Source organism: Episyrphus balteatus, chromosome 4 (genome assembly GCF_945859705.1).
Source record: "Episyrphus balteatus chromosome 4, idEpiBalt1.1, whole genome shotgun sequence".
In the NCBI taxonomy this organism is placed as follows: domain Eukaryota; kingdom Metazoa; phylum Arthropoda; class Insecta; order Diptera; family Syrphidae; genus Episyrphus; species Episyrphus balteatus.
In genome coordinates this window covers 16,718,238-16,735,495 of record NC_079137.1, presented here as the reverse complement: position 1 = coordinate 16,735,495, position 17,258 = coordinate 16,718,238, and the positions used below count along the sequence as shown (strand labels likewise).

Genomic DNA, 17,258 nt, shown 5'->3' with positions numbered 1-17,258 from the left:
AATTAATTAATTAATTAATTAATTAATTAATTAATTTATTAATTTATTAATAAATAAATGAATAAAAACAACTAAGCTTAAAAATGATTTTGTCGAAAAACAAATTTTAAAAAGATTTGTAAATTATGTATGCATAGCTAAGTAAACAGATTTTCCTTAAAAATAATCTTCGAGTTTGTTTCAATTTATTATGAGAAATTTCGAAGAAAAATACCAAATACTTTTTAGAATTTTTTTTAAGGGTCGTTTTTTTAAATATATTTTTATAAAAAAAATCAAAAATTAAAAAAAAAGTTTTTTTGAATGTCATTATAGAGAAATAATTATTATTCGAAACATTAAAACAACATTTCAAAAAAAACCAATGGTCAGTTTCCAAAAAATGATTGTTGAAATCATGTAAGCCATTTAGAAGAAATTCAGAAACCAAGAAAACGGTTTTTTAGACAGGTTAAAAATACCTATATTTTTTTGTTTCATAGTCGTTTGAGCCGTTTTTGAGAAATGTAATTTTGTATCTCATTTTGGTCGCCACAGGCCGCCTCCGTGTCGTGGATGGAACGCTCGACGTGTTGGCAATGGGGATGGAGAAAATGAGAATGGGAATTTTTAAGGCTGAATAATTCATGAATTTATGAGTAAAATTGTCACGCCCACAATAATGGAAAGACCTATTTGTGTACTCTGATCAAAAACACTGAAATCTTTGACAAATACCTAATTTCTTATAGCAAAAATTATAAAAAAAAACTTAACAAAAAAACACAAACCAGAATAAAATGTATTCAATTCATAAAGAAACAGGAACCATATCTTTGCACCCCCATTACACTCAAAGTAAGAGAAATTTATAGCTTTCATACTATTTTAATTTTAAATTGAATCACAAAACAATACTGATAGAAGATTTCTGAAAAGTGACGAAAAAATATACAATTGCTAATGGAATAAAATTTTTCATTATTTTCTTGCTCCGCGCCACAAAGACGCATTCGTCATTCTGGGAATGTAATTCATTTTGAGTCCGCGGTGAAATGTGAGAAGATCCTCGAGAGTGTTATTGCAATCAATATAATGGCACCAATTTGCAAAAGATATCTCCGAAAGTAACTTGACAAGCTATGTGGCACTATTGCTATTTTTATCTTCTCATCAAACGTCACGCGTGGTCGTCTTATATATTAAAGAAAGCGGCTCCTTTCAATGGAATTTATTGTCATTTTAAAGGCGGTTATATGATATTTTTATTTCAAAATGTATATAATGGTGTTTGGTAAAAGTCATGAAGCAGCCAGCAAATGCCTGTAGTATGACCATTTCCGTTTCCTTTTTGAGATTACGTATTTGCAAAATAAAATGTGACAAATATGTTTTTTTATGAAAGGAATGCGAATTTTAATGTTACCAAAGGAAAATGGGTGCAAATTGATGTCATTCAACAAGGAAAGTATGTACCGACTTTTAGTTAGCAAAAAACCCATAGTATGAGTTTGTAGTTATGGCAGTAAAAACGAGTAAAAATATGCAAAGAACGTGCTGCATTCTACATTCAACATTCTAGAACACATTTTTTTGTAAATGACAAGCTTTATTTTAGTCACAGGAAGAAAACGACAAATGAAAAGCATTCAAGATAATACATGGAAAGAGTTGTATGCCCATTAAATTATTTGCAAGCAATAAAAGGCAAGATAAATTTAATGGTCGTACATTTTGAAGGAAGAGTAATAAAAATGAATACAAAATTGTGCGTTTTTTTAAAGAATTAGTGGTTGATATGTTGATTTTTATGAGAAAATTCATTGGTTTTAGGTATAGTTTTAATGGCGAAAAGGTTTTAAAGGCGAGAATACATTAAATTGTTAGAATGTACAGTGGTTTAAGACCCTGGCATTCAAAACTTGAAGAGAGATTTAGGTAAGCGATATTCCAATTTAATTGCATCTTCTATAAATGAAATTTGATATTTTGCGTTATGCTTTATCGAAGAAAGCTGTGAAGGGAAAATTATGGAAATACACATAAGTTGTATATTGTATAAGCTAAAATGTTGTAGTTAGTAGAGTAAATATAATACAGATGAAAGGAAAGGGTAAGGTATCATTACAGATCAAGAATTTACCTAGGTTCTGTAGTGAGTTTTTTGAGATGATTTGAGCATTATTCAAAAATATTGGTAGAAAATCATGAAATTTAATAACCACACACAGTTGACTGAAAAAAAAAACATAGGAGATATTGAAAATCTTACCGTGCTATTTCTTCAATTTCAATTAGGAGGCTTTATCCAATTATATTTACCACAAAGATTCCGAAGGAATTATGATTTTTAATGTCACTTGCAAATAGAAGTGAAGTTTCTAAGTATTTCATGGCATGAGAAACGTGAATTTTTAAATTAATAACTAATTATGATTATGCTCTGTAATTTTCCAAGTCTTAAGAACTCGACGAGCTTATTAATAAAAAGAAAATATAAGTTCAAGTCCAATTATAAATGAAAACGAAAGTTGGTATTAATAACAAAAATGTTTTATCAATTTGTTTTAATTCTGTCACGTACAGACAGTGTTTAGTGAAGAATTAATTTGTTTGGTTATGCAATAGTATAATATAGTTCTGGCAAGGCATTTGTACACTACAACTGACTACTTCATAGCTTTCATTTCGAGACTCAACACTTTATTGTTAGGCTTTACTAAAATTGCCAGCCAATACTTTGACATTTTGCCTTTATTATATTAGAATGCCACTGTACTTAATCTAATTTGTTTAATTTTTCTATTAGTTTTAACTCTAAGGGTCACTGTGGCGTATGTGGAACATTTTTTTATAAACTTTTTTTTTTTTGTAGGGATAGACAAAATTTTTCTTTTAGTAAATAAAATAACCAGTTTAACTTTGTAAACTTTTTTCTGACTATTTATATCAATGAATGTTTTTCTTCCCAAAAATCATGGTTAACGGTACCTCCTATAAAACTGGTCTTTTTAGTTTGTTTACTTTCTCCCAAATGGGGAGTTTAATTTGAACAATTTTTTTTATACAAAAGCTTTTATAATATTAATATAAATAAAACAAAATTTTAAATAAAAAATTTTAAGTTTTGTTTCTTAGTTGAAACATATATGTATAACTGTTGTAACATTTTGGACGAAAAAGTGTATTTAAGTTTTTCCAATGCGTAAAAAAATCATGTCAAATGAGATTGTTTTTTTTAACCACAAAATAATAATTATGAGACGAAACTTTTCACTTTTTTGGGTTTTCCATTCCTCTTTACTCAGTAAAGTACCAAAGTACTAGAAAACTTTTCAAAATGAACTTGAAATTCGATATGTAGAAGTAACTAAGTTTTAAATTTTACCAGAGGATAAAAATGTTTGTGTTTGTGAACATTAACCTCAAAATCGACTCTAATTTTGTAATGAAATTTTATAGTAACACTTTTTGTGTGGGTCTATTGTATACACACACATTTATATTGTAAACATTTGCCACAACACCATCATCATTGCCATCCATCGTCGTCATAGTCGGTAGGTACTAAAAGTCGAGAGTTCGCGTATAATATTTCAAATTATGAACAACACAACCGCGTACTCTCTTGACCTAAAAAATATTTGCACTATACACAAATCTCCAAAAGCATACACACCCTCTCTGCTACCACTTTCAGCACTCCATTGAATCTACTCGTATTTATATGATTTAATGTACATTATCCAAAAAGGGGTGAAACGCTTGTAAAATGAGTGAAAGTAGGTAATAAAAATAAAATGTACCAAACCTCATCGTAGGGAATGAAGTGGAAGACCCGGATCCAGGACCTTCCCGCAATTTAATTGGAAATGGAACGAACAATTTTATTGCATCGTTAAAAAACGCTGCCAGCAAAGGAGAGCTCCTTCGAGTTTCGACTGTTTCGCAAACAATCTCTCTTTGATGGCAACCACCCAAACGTTCATATGTGGTGAATGCGTTGGTGGTAGTTAGTATCCTGCAGAATGAATGCTCAGATATTTTGATATTGGGGCTTGGGGTCTAATAGTAATGCTGCTACTGCTGCTGCAAAGACAGGCCCGACTCACATCATGTCGAATGCGGTTTCAATGAAATATTTCCAATGAGTCACTGAGTTAGTGCTTTTTGATGAGTGAATGAACACTTTCGAACGTAAATGTTGCATGCCAAGCAATGACTGTGGGGATGGGGATTCGACACGATGTTGACGACGACGACGACGCGAACGGTTGGGATAGGCATGAAATATACGAAAGTACCGGAAAATCAATATAAACGCGAAAATTAAATATGATCATCATAAGTATCTGCGTATCATGGATTATACGAAATCGTACACCCACACACATATATAAATAAATGAAAAAAACATGCATCAAAGAATTTGAGGAGGAGCAAGGATTACAATACGTGCTTCAGATTAATTGAACAGATATTCTGGGATGGTATTTGAGTGTTTGGGTAGGATTTTTTTTTATTTATTTGTTTGAAATATAAATAGAAAGGATGGGAGTTTTAATTCAATTTTGGGTAGCCTCTCTTAAAAAAGGATTATTGGAAGACGAAAACAAAAGGTGGAATGTAAAAAGCTGGCAACAGCAGTGTGTTCGGTAGTTAACGAAGACGTGATGAATTTAATACGAAAAGTTCAGATGAAGAAGAATAAACAAAAGTAGAAATGCGTTACAATCAATTAAAGTTACTTTGTATTAAGTTATCTAATTTTATACTTTTTAAATTAAGACGAAAACAAAACATAGGATTTTCTTATCCGTATTGATTTGTGTTTTTAATGGTGGGATTTTACGTTGCCTTATAGAAGCCTTGGCAGTATGAAAAGGTAACAGCTTAATCCAACTGTAAGTTTAATGTTTTTAAAGCTTAATGAGGGTAATTTTTTTTGTTCAATTCAAGATTTTAATATTTGACATTGCAACAGTGAGACACATGACTGTCCATTTTCTGATAAAGATAATTTCGTCAGTTTTCATTACTAATTGGTGAGATTATTCCTTTAACGACCAATATGTTTTTGAGATGAAGAATACCAAACGTAGACCGTCCCTTTATAGTACATATTTAATATAATAGTAAACTAATCAAAACTTACTACTTGCTAGGATTGCTACCTCATATTCAGAAGTCAGAATTTTCATGTTTTTAGAATTACTTTTAGTATCCTAATCCAGTTTAAATAAAAATTAGCAAAAATATAGATAATGTTATGTCTTGACATTGACACAACAATATAATTGAGTATTTCTTAGGGTTGCAACCGGCTTTCGCGATTTTAAAATATTTTTCTTTTTCGTGTTGATCAACATAATATAATATGAAGGGATGTAAAGAACATAGTCTATGGTTTTAATTGAAAAAAAGGACTTCCAATAAATATTTTTTGAAAAATAAACTTTCAAACATTTAAAAATAGCAACATCAACCCTATCTGATTCTGCTTATCTCCATCATTATGTATGCTGTCCAAAAAACATAATGAGGACGGCACTTGATAAGGGAAGGTTGCTAAAATCAATAAAATAAATTTGATAGTTTTGTTAATTCAATAAATGACAAATCTGAAATTTATGTTCAGAGTATAAACTCAAAATGCTCTTTGTAATATTTTTATTTTATTTTGTGTTTTTAACAATTCCACTTCCCTTAAACTATTTTATAGTTCAAAGAACAACCAAAGTTCCTTGGAATCATGTGGTAAACTTTCATAAGTAAGAACAAAGGAATAACTTGGTAATAAATACACATTATTGTGGTAACGGTATCTTGGAACAAACTAGCTACCTCATCTAGAGAATAACGAAAACAAAACACCATAACACACATACTTGCATTCAAAACGTGGTCACAAGTCCTTGCTGTCAGATGTGATTACTGGTCTGCCGGTCTTTGTTAAATCAAAATACAGTTTTCAAGGGATTTTGGTCTTCTGGGGGTCAATTCCCGATCTGTGAAACTGTGAAGTGATAAAAATAATATCATTTCAATTTTAACAGCGTTTTTTCATTTTATTACTTCACAGGCAAGTCTTATGCGATTCTCAAACTCAATGTGATAAGATGTGTACTAAAAAGTACTAAATGAAAAAACTTTCATTTTTGAGAAAAATAGCTTATATGAACAAAAGTTTTCATAAAAAACAAATTCCAATTAGCCTTGTGAGTATGGCGGTTGCTTTTTACTCTCTCGACCTAGGTTCGAATCCGGGTGTAGTTGAGATTGTTTATTTTTTTTTAATTGTGTTTTTTATTTGTTTATTATTTTTCACAAGAATATTGGGTTATGATAAAAAAATTATCATGTGAAAAGATTTAGACATTTGTTTTATTTCCCTCACAAATCAAGAATCGAATTTATTATGAAAACGTGATAAAACTTATTATTTCACATTTTCACATATCGGGAATTGACCCCCTGTATCTTATTCAAAACTAAAAATTCTCAATTGTGTCACTTATTCAAGATGTTTTAACAAAACTCTTGAAACAACAATTTAATATAGAGTGAGGCATGAAATATGCTAAGTATAAACTAAAAAAAAAACATGGGAGCGACAAAAATCCATGGTCGCCTTAAAAAAAAGCACCCTAAATAACATATTTTGGATTAAATATGAAAAAGAATTTTATTGAAAATTAGTTTTTTAGACTTTAAATGTAAAAAACAGTTAAGCTCAAAAAGTAGACGTGATAGAATAAATTTATGAACAATTTTGAATTCAGCCACTCCCCGACTTGTTTTTAATTTTTTCCAATCTGTGTGTTTTATGAATAAAATTAAAAGCCAAATTATTGGATAGTAAAATGTAAGTATGTACCTATATGTAATATTTTTTAAGTTTGATTGATTTGAAAAGTATCCGATTTTAGAGTAAAGCAATCACCTTGAAATGTTTCACAATTTTAATTTTAAGAGTTTCAAAATAAACCCTTTAAACAATTTGCTTTGCAAAATTATTATCAAGTCGTCGCCGTCGGAAGAGCGTCCTTCTTACATTTTCCTTAAATTGGTTCAGAAAATAAATACATGTTTTTGTTTTCTGTTGAAAATCCTACTTCTGAGAATTGTATGGATTCGATTCGCCTTAGGTAGACTTAAAAAAATTAAAAAGAAAAAAACCTGTTTCTGCTTCTCTATAAGTGCCGGTTTGTTCATAGTCGATTATCTTTTAATCAAGGATTATTCCATACAAAAATCCTTGATTAAAAGATAATCGAGTGTCAACAAACCGGCCCTAAATCTACCTAAATCTATGATTTTTTTTTATTTTTAGTTTTACTAAGAATTTAAATTCAAATTGAATTTGGGAGAGTCATAAGATTTTATTATAATTTTATCTTACCCACGACTATTCATGTTTTTTTTTTTAGTTTTTTCTTGAAAATAATAAATGAATAAGAACAAAAAAAAACTTACATAGCCAATTCGTCCGCTCGGTGTATTCTACTTTTCGCTTCAAATCCTTGACTAAGGCTCTAAAGTCATCATCACTAAAGTGGCACTGAATGATTGTATTGTTCATTTGTACAACGCTAAATTCGCTATTTCCATTATTCCCAGCGCTACCACCCACAACACTTCCACCAGTACTATCCGCCAACGCAGCAACATTAGCTCCCTCCCCATTCAGAGGACCTTGCTTAGGATACAGCGATGCACATCCGTTGCCAGTTCCACCACCTGCATCAACATTGCTACACGATTTACTAAGAATAATTGTAGACTTTTTCGCAATCGAATTGGCAGCCAGCAGATGCTCCCCTGTGGCACCACAGCTTCCACGATGCACGGGCTTCGAAGAAGTTGGCATTAGTTGTTGACAGTTATTCACTTTTAACTGGTCCATCGCTTCGCTTCCACTTCCTCTTCGTCGACAATCAATCAGCGCGTTATCACTGCCGCGCCGACCAGTGCTGGCCGCAAAGGACACCATAGTTGTGCCTCGTCCGCCACCTTCCCTTTGACTAGATCCGGTTGTAGTGGTGGTCACATTGAGAAAGTTTTTTCGCAGAGTGTTGTCATTGCTTTCGTCCTCGTCATCATTGGCTTGCAGCAGACGCTCGACACTGCTGCTGGTGGTACTGTTGCTATTCATTATGTAGAAACAGTGATCCTTGCTCGAGTTGCCCCTCGTTTCGCGTATCACGGTCACCGTCTGATGATCCTCATAAATTTGTACTAATAAATTCTCAAGGATTCGCTGACGCAACCTGGCATCGGCAGAGTCTAGCGCTTGATTTAGGTCCTGTTCTTGGCTGTGGTGGGCGTCAACAGTCGTCGTAGTAGCCGTACTGCCGAGGCTCTCGGCCGAACTGTATGATGGCACACTTGCTAAGTCACTGTAAGGATTCGTCAATTTGAAATTCGCATATATTTCGCTAAGGTACCGAACGCGCGAAGCAATGTATCCAATTTTGCGGATTAATTGAACATCGGTGCAGACGGCGGTGGAGGAATCGTCGTCACTATCGTCATTTGGTATGGATGGTGATTTGCAATTATCCTTGTACATATGGCAGGATGGACTGGTGACTAAAGTAATTTAAAATAAAATCCAGTTGTGCGATGGGTTCAATGATATTCTTTTCTTCTTCTTCTCTTTTTAATGATGGTGAGTGGCGCTTTCAAAAGGTATGTTGTCTGTGTACATGGGTACTATAAAATGATTGGAGTAATGGGCCAAGGCATTATTATCCTTCGAATAAAGCTAAAGTGTATTCTTCACAAATGAATAAAATGTTCATTGAACTTTGCATAACTACTGTATTGTATTGAGTTTTTTTCTTTTCATCGAAATGTTGCCAGTCGGTCCTTTTCTTCCTTGTGATTTCACTTCAATGATTTGATGCAGAAAATAAAAACTGAGTATTAAAAGAAAATCAACGTAACGGGTCGAAACGAAACGATTTCTATCTTATTCTTTTTCTTCTACTTAAAGGATAATTGCGATAGAACTTGAGCGGAAATAATTACTCGATGATCCTTTTGCCAGCTTTCCTCTTTTGCTTCCGAAAAAACAAACGGACAAAGGTATTATTCGAATGTGCAGCAAACTGTTACGAACAGGTGTCCTGGTTTCCTGTGAAATAAACAAAAGCAGACATTAATATTTAATTTGGCCACAGCTGTTTTTGTGATAAGGGCTGAGATATTATTCAATTCGATTACATTTATTATTTAATTAAGTAGATATGTATAGAAGGCCTATCTTTGCCAAATAGAAATACATTACAGTGTTCTTGGTTAGTCCAGGTACGGTAAAAAAAGTTGTCTGAATAATAATTTGCCTTTGAGGCAGAATGTAAGTTTATGGGTATTATGTAATAAACAGAGAATCCGATGTCTGATCTGTGTCGATTGTCGATGTTACTTGTTAGAAATAATTCACACCAGTAAAGAACCAGTGATCCATTATATTTATACTTAAAAATGTACATTAAATATTTAATTCTCCTATTAGCAATTGATTCTAAAATGTCTTCAATTTTAATAAAGATGATTTTGCATCTTCTGAAAATCATTTAAGAAATCTGTTGAAGGAAACCGTAGTGTAAAAATTCCTTTTGTATCAATGAATTAACATGCAACAACGCACTTATTCAATGGAATGAATGTCCAAGGCTTCGGAAGGCATTTGGCTTTGATAAATTCTCTTAGATAAAATTATTCTCGATTGAAGGACGAAACTTCTGTTTGAGGTTTTCTCGAATGTTAAAGATTTGCTATTGAACGTGATGGTAAGAACAAAGCTTAGATGTAGCTACACTATTCCATGAACTATAGACATAAGAAATGTTTGATCAGAAGTCAATACTTCGATAAATGTTAAGGCTACATCAGAGCGAATGAACCGATTTCGTTTTATTTTTTTTTTTGCATTGCTTTTAAAATCTTACTTTTGTGAAATTTTACGTATACAATCTTAACAATCTAAGAAAGTTTTCCTTTAAGGGCAAGTATACTGTATATGTAAGACCCAGTCGTCACAATGTAAAAAAAAAACGAATACAGTCCCAGTTGCATACCAATTATTATGATTTATGATAAATAAAATGTATTAAATTTTTGAAAAATCTTTTAAGGCGTTATTGAAAAATTTAGAAAACAAAATATTTCAAAGCGTTTTTTTCGAAAGTACGACTTATAATTGCGAACGAAATTTTAATTCCTTAAGTATATAATACCTACCTTCTATAATACCTTCCTATATCGCAAGTAATGTAAAAATTGTACAAAATACAGTTGGTACCTAACTACATATAAAATTCAAACACATTCTTTAAGGTTTATTTTATAAAGCCAATCATAGGAAGGTACAACAAAAAAATAAAGCAAAAAAGACACACTAAACTTTTATAGAGCCAATTTTAAACAATATTCCTGACACACAAAAAAAAACCTTTTCACACGCAGTCTCTTCAAAAATTTAACACCCCATCCTTTTATTTTTTTATTGCTATTCGCAATCTATACCCTTAACTTGCCTCAATTCATTTTGTGGCAAAGTAAATTTTACTCCTATATGCAAATGTAGGAATCCTTTCAATCGATCCGTTCTATCTTATTTATAAATCAATGAAATCAACCCGTCATAATGACTTCTCCAAATTTTCCTTACTGCCTTTGGGTATTTATGGTTATAAAAATCGGGTTTTTTATATTTATATTGAAAAGGCTCTACAAAGACCCTTTTTTTTCCTTCAATTCATAAAAGTTGAAATATGTTGGCATATGTTGAGGATGCTGTACAGATATGTATCTGAAGATATGGCGGATGAGGAATGCGGGAAAACGTAATTTGACGATGTTGAATTAAGTGCCGAGATTTTTTCTTTATTAATTTTATTTGAAAACTTTTAGAATTTCTTCACATGCTCAATTGAATTTTGAGAAATAATTTTTTTATTCCAAAAAGAAAGTATCTATATCAATCAATATTCATTTTTACTGCGAAAAAGAACGAGTTTATTATCGTTACAGTTTATAATTTTGAAAATAAAATTCATTGGAATGTTACAATTTCCATACAAAATGAGTACCCGCATGTATAAGTTACTTTTGGTTCTAGTACCCGCATCAATATATCGTTACTCGGTACTTTCGTATGTTTCGTTACTTTCGTATGTTTTGCATGTTAGGTACTTTTAGTACGTTCCATACATCTCGGAATATTCGTACCTCGTATGTTGCGTTACTTCAGTACCAGTAACGAAACATAATTATTCGTTACTGAAGTGAATATAAGGATTTTAGTAACACTATTTGCTACAGCTCTGTCCAAAATGTAGCCGTACTCGAGTAAAGTTGAAGTTGTTTGCTGGTACTAGTACCCATTTTCGGCCGACTATTTGGGATGAATTGTTTAAGAAACTGTGCATTTGAATTGCGTGATAACCCCGAAAGGACCTGACTAGATGAATTATTAAACTGGGAGTATTTTTTAAGGAGCAATTCAAGAATAGTACGATAAATTGTGTGATACTGCTATTTTAATGAGACGACTCTTAAGCGATTAGTTTCTTCTCACAACTACCAACTTTTTTTTATTGTCTGACAGTTTCCTTTGCCGAATGTTTTGTGTATAAGAAGTTTTTTTTATTTACTATATTTTCATATTGTTGTGTTGTTTTCTATCAAGTGCAAATCTTTTGTATAAGTATTCAAAGCAACTGAACGATCGAAGCATTGAACATTGCATTGACGTCATCATGTGCACATATTTAACATAGGTAGACATTACAAAACACATATAACATTATACGCATATCAAATGTAGAGGCACCTATATAGCTAGGTGTGCATACTTCCGATTTAATGTTACTGATTAATCATATAAAAAATGAGGGCGTTACTGTTTATGATGAATGAGGGCAAATGTATGTCAATGTTTCGCAAAAATTATTTACAAAGGTGGAAGAGATTGAGCGACAGATAAATTCTAAGGGTGAGAAACAAAATAAAAAAAAACAACACACTACTTGTTCGCCTGCATAGTGACATTGATGTATTGTAGGTATACTCTTTCACATATACAATTAACAAATGTGTGCCTTACCTGCCTTAAGGTAACAAAAGAAACTTTATTATGAATACATGAAGTGAGATTGTAGTGACCGATTGAGTGCATATGTACTTTGCACAAGAATTGTAAGTACTTTAAGAAGGTATAGATTTTAATCATATATATTGATTAAAAAAATAGAGAGGTTTGGTTTATTTAAAGTTTATATTTGCGATGTTCAAGAAAGTGGTAGGTAATGGTAATTTGGATGTTAGACTTGACTGCTAGTTTAGGGATTTGTGTATGAGTCCCACTCTAGGCAGAAGGCAGCACAATATAATACCCAAGTTTTAACTATAATTGTCTATTATGATACAATATTCACATTTTTGGAATTAAAAAAAAGTTTTTGATTTTTTTTTTTAAGAAAAATGTTTTTAAACGGCGTAGTTAGCATGGGTTTCACACAGGGCGTCAATTATGGTGTCACCCCCAAAAAAATCGAACTGCCAAAAAAACAATATTTTATTTTAATTTTTTTTTTTATTAAGGAAAATTTTCAAAAAAATAATTTTTGGACTTTAATTTTGTATTTTTTTGAAAATTCAATTTTTGGATACTCAAAAAAAAAATTTGAAAACTTTTTTATTTAACATTTTTTTGTCTAAAAACAGATTTTATGTTTTTATGTTTTTAATGAAACTTATAAAATTAAATTAAAAATATAACATAAAGTCTAGTACGCAGATGGAGCTAAATTTTAGCTGAAATTTTTTATTTACGATTTTCTCCACTTTTTTTCCGTGCGCTAAATTCTGACAGATACAAAATGTGCAAAAATATGATTTTTTAACTAGGGCTGTGTACAACTGGGTTGGAATTCCTAAAAAATTTTAGCTCGACTTACCTACTCTTTGGAAAGAGTTTTGTATGGGAGCTAAATTTAAGCTCAAATTAAGCGTACTAGGCTTAAATCAATTAGTGTGCAATTCAATGAGTGAAGGTCGATGTATGGGCTTATAAATATAACTTACAAACCCCTACATTAGGTACTAATATTAATCAAATACAAGACAACGTTATAGAGCCAGTGATGAGCTTGAACACAGACACTTATAATAACCACATACAAACATAAGTACATAAGTACATAGCCTATATCAATATATTTTTTTTTTTAAGAAGAAACATATATGTATACTACGCATATAACCTCTGACATGCTGTGGATTAATTATTTGTTTTAGAAGATCATTAAAATAAAATCAAAATGTAGGTAGGTATTCTATATTGCTATATTTTTTATATCTTCTTCCAACATTTTCCAATATTAATTGCCTTACACATCCCAAGAAAAAAAAGAACATCATCCCAAGCTTTATTGAGTCTTAAAAATAAATCCAAGTAACTTTTTTCGTTTTTGATTAATGCCTTCCAAATGACGCCCTTAAAATCCCTTGTGATTTATGTCTTCTGGACAAATCAAAAAATATTTCACCAATATCTCGTCAAATCCCTGGAGGACCACAGAAAGCGTGTTGCCTTGACAACATATCCATCGTACCTACTTTATATAACCCAAATGCCATATAGGTTTGTAGGTATAACACTCAAGATATAATATAAACACAGCCATTTTACAACTTCGCAGAATAAAATTTGTTTTAACGATTTTTTAATAAAAAGAAAATAACAGCTCCAGCAATGTGTTTACACCCATTTCCAAGTTTTTTTTTGTATTCGCTTCCCTATATGATTTATACCGACCTACTTTTTTTGGCGGTTGAGGTAGAGGGAAATACCTTTCAATACCACCCGCATAGATACACACATATACCTACCTACCCACACGAAACACAAGCACCTACTGTTACTCACAGCACAGGAACAAAAACAACAAGGGGTTGTGAAAATTCCCATTAACAACCATAACATGCGTTCCAAATAAAAACATTTATTGAAATTGAAAGCCTAAAACCAAGATCAGTAAGGTATGCTCTGTTTCCTTGGCCAACATATAAAGTTGTATCGAGCCAACATGGTAGGGGGCGGAAAATAAGAAATAAAAATCCATGGCGAATATTACCTCACAACGCACACTCACTGGGAAGGTAATAGCAATTTAATAATAATATACCTACTTTTCGCTCTACAAAGTCAATGGATGCAGGAAGGACTTTTTCTGTTTTTATTTTACAAATTCGTTGTAAAAGTTACAACCATGCAAATCGAAAGACAGAAAATATTTTATATAACAAAAATTATCAAAATTTCGGTGAAAGGACTCGTGGAGTTTGTACAACATCGTCACTGAAATCCTGAAAAAGATTTCCTATATCTGAGTTTCTTACATATGAAAGCGTTTCATGTCAAAGAAATGATTTTTTTTAATTCGCTCCAAGTAAAAAATCGCAGTTTTCGTAGTTGACTCTTAAAAATTTATTTTGAGGTCTTAGCGGTTTTTCTAAGTCGTCAGCTTAACTGAAACCACCTGTGCGATAATAACTCAACTTCAACTTCTTCTGTTGTTCTTAGGCTACGGCCATAAACAAAAAATACCAAGACTGGAAACTTTCGTACGTCTTTCCCCCCAAAACCCTGTTGTGTACAGTGTTGTCTTTGAATATATGTGAAAGCCACCACGTTGGTAAATGACGTTAACACGCACACATTTATAGATTCACGACATTGACCACACATCGGACACGAACACAACGATAAGTTCAGGACATTCACCACACCTCGCAGCTTGTAGGCAAACGTCAGTTGACCGCCGAGTTTCCAGTCTTGGTATTTTTTGTTTATGGCTACGGCCACGTCCTGAGCGGCTGAGCGTCTGAGCGGCTGAGCGTCTGAGCGGCAATCCTGAGTGACGAGGTGGCCACGTCCTGAGCGGCGATCCTGAGCTACAATTTCAAAACCCTACAAGTGCAAAATATTCGATGACTATTTGGCTCACACGCGGGAGTCCCAGGTTCGATTCTTAGAAGTGTCTATTTTTTTTAATTTTATAATTCTTAATAAAATAAAGTTGGTATGCCATATTGTAGTAAATATAGATGAACACCTAAAACCAAAATTTCAAAACAATCCAATGACTTGTTTTCAAAAATTTGATTAAAAAAAATCAACATTTTTTCAAAAATCCAAAAATGCATTTCTTTAAAATTTTATTTTTGATTTATATACTAAGACTATTATATATTTAAAAAAAAAAAACGGTTCTATGACAGGTACCGTTAATAATGGCTTTCTTTTTTTGTTAAAAGATAGGTCTTGTCCAAAAACCCACACTAAATTTTTTTATTTTAAACGTTAAAAGAGTTTTCGAGAAAATTATACTTTTCTTGTATTGGTGCATCACACAGGTGTCGTTAGTTAAGGTTCTAAAATAATTAATTGCATAGAATCATCTGCACAATCCCCAAAAACTGCTGCATACCAAGTTTGAAGAGAATTAATCCATCCGTTTTGAGCTAGCTGCATAAATCCATTTTTGTATTAATATAGATATATTAAGAGACCCATTTTTATGAAAAACTCATTGAAAAAAAGTGCGTTACGCCACTATTGTTCTCATAGCCTCAATTTTGAGTATTGTTAACTTTCCATTGAATATTATGAATGTAATTTTAATTGGTTCGAAAAATATGTCACATCTCCATGTATCGAGGTCTCTTTAATTCAAATTCGTCACTTTTAAAAAATCTGTGTGTGTTTAAGTACGTTTGTTGGCCATTTTTTCGTGCACCAAAGCGAATTTTATAATTTTATTTTCCTTCTTTACAATGTCAAAAGATATAAAAAGAGTTTAAAAAAAAACTTCTATAAACATTTTATATTACAATTGAGATTTAAAAAATGTTGTCAAATAGAGATAAAATCAAAATATTTTGAAGAAACGCAATTACATTATATCCTTTCTTCTTATTTGTCGGCCCTGGTTTCATTCGTAGGATTTGAATTAAAAAGTGCTTGACACTCAGTCGTCTACATTAAATATTTGTTTGCTTTGAAAATAATTTTATTTTTGTTTTGATTAATATTTTTTATCAAAATAAAAGTTTCATTACCTTGAGTTTTCAACTTTAAAACATTATGTACGTAGGTACAAATTTCTGACTGTTCGGTGAGTATTATCAAGAAAAAGAAATCACAACAAAAACATTACTGTTAAAAAAAGAGTTAAGTTCTTTTGTGTTGAAATTATGCTGGCATAAAAAGTACTGAAATGTAAAGGTGTACCAAGTTCTAAAGTTTGGGTTCAAATTCGTATCAATAAAATTTTGATTGTTCTCATGACAATTTTTCTTTTAATTACCGATTTTTAAAGTAATTTCAAAAATTGCCAAGCAAACAATCAAAATTTTATCGATACGAATTTGAACCCAAACTTTAGAACTTGGTACACTTTTACATTTCAGTACTTTTTGTGCCAGCATAATTTCAACATAGGAGAACTTGGCTCTTTTTTTAACAGTAATGCTTTTCTTGTGATTTCACTACTTTTTGCAAGGTATGGCTGTAGAATTGAAAATCTCTATATTTGATGAAAATTCAGTGAAAATGGGCGGTTGCCACGCCCCCTGGCTAAAATTCTCAAATTTTTAATTTTTTCCTTTGTACAAACTACCATCTCTACCATTCTACCAAATTTCAAGATTCTACGATAGTCAGAAGTGCTCTATAATAATTGATGAAAATTCGGCGAAAATGGGCGGTTACCACGCCCCCTGAATTGAAAATCTCAAATTTTCGATTTTTCCCTTTGTATACACCACAAGTCCTATCACCGTGTAAGGTTTCAAGTTTCTACGTTAACGGGAAGTTCTCCATAATTTTGATGATCTGTCAGTGAGTGATTGAGTCAGTTACGGTTTTTGCGATTTTTGAAGCCCTATATCACAACAAAAACATTACTGTTAAAAAAAGAGACAAGTTCTCCTATGTTGAAGTTATGCTGGTACAAAAAGTACTGAAATGTAAAAGTGTACCAAGTTCTAAAGCTTGGCTTTAAATTTGTACAAGTAAAATGTTGATTGTTTACTTGGCAATTTTTCAAATAACTATAAAAAATTGGTAATGTAAAGAAAAATTGTCAAGAGAACAATCAACATTTTATTTATACAAATTTAAAGCCAAGCTTTAGAACTTGGTACACTTTTACATTTCAGTACTTTTTGTGCCAGCATAACTTCAACATAATAGAACTTGGCTC

At 31.7% G+C, this 17,258-nt stretch overlaps 1 protein-coding gene across 10 annotated transcripts in view; it reads right to left on the bottom strand.

Annotated features, from left to right (window-relative positions):
- LOC129917985 (high affinity cGMP-specific 3',5'-cyclic phosphodiesterase 9A) overlaps positions 1-17,258 on the bottom strand; it is a 278,734-nt gene that overhangs the window by 83,720 nt on the left and 177,756 nt on the right. For all 10 annotated transcript variants that reach the window (XR_008772908.1, XM_055998268.1, XM_055998266.1 and 7 more), the window contains one exon: positions 7,456-9,118. Coding sequence is in view for 9 of the 10 variants with exons in the window: in XM_055998268.1 (XP_055854243.1) it covers positions 7,456-8,551 (1,096 nt within the window). In the remaining variant the exon portion in view is untranslated. The remainder of the gene's footprint in view (positions 1-7,455; positions 9,119-17,258) is intronic.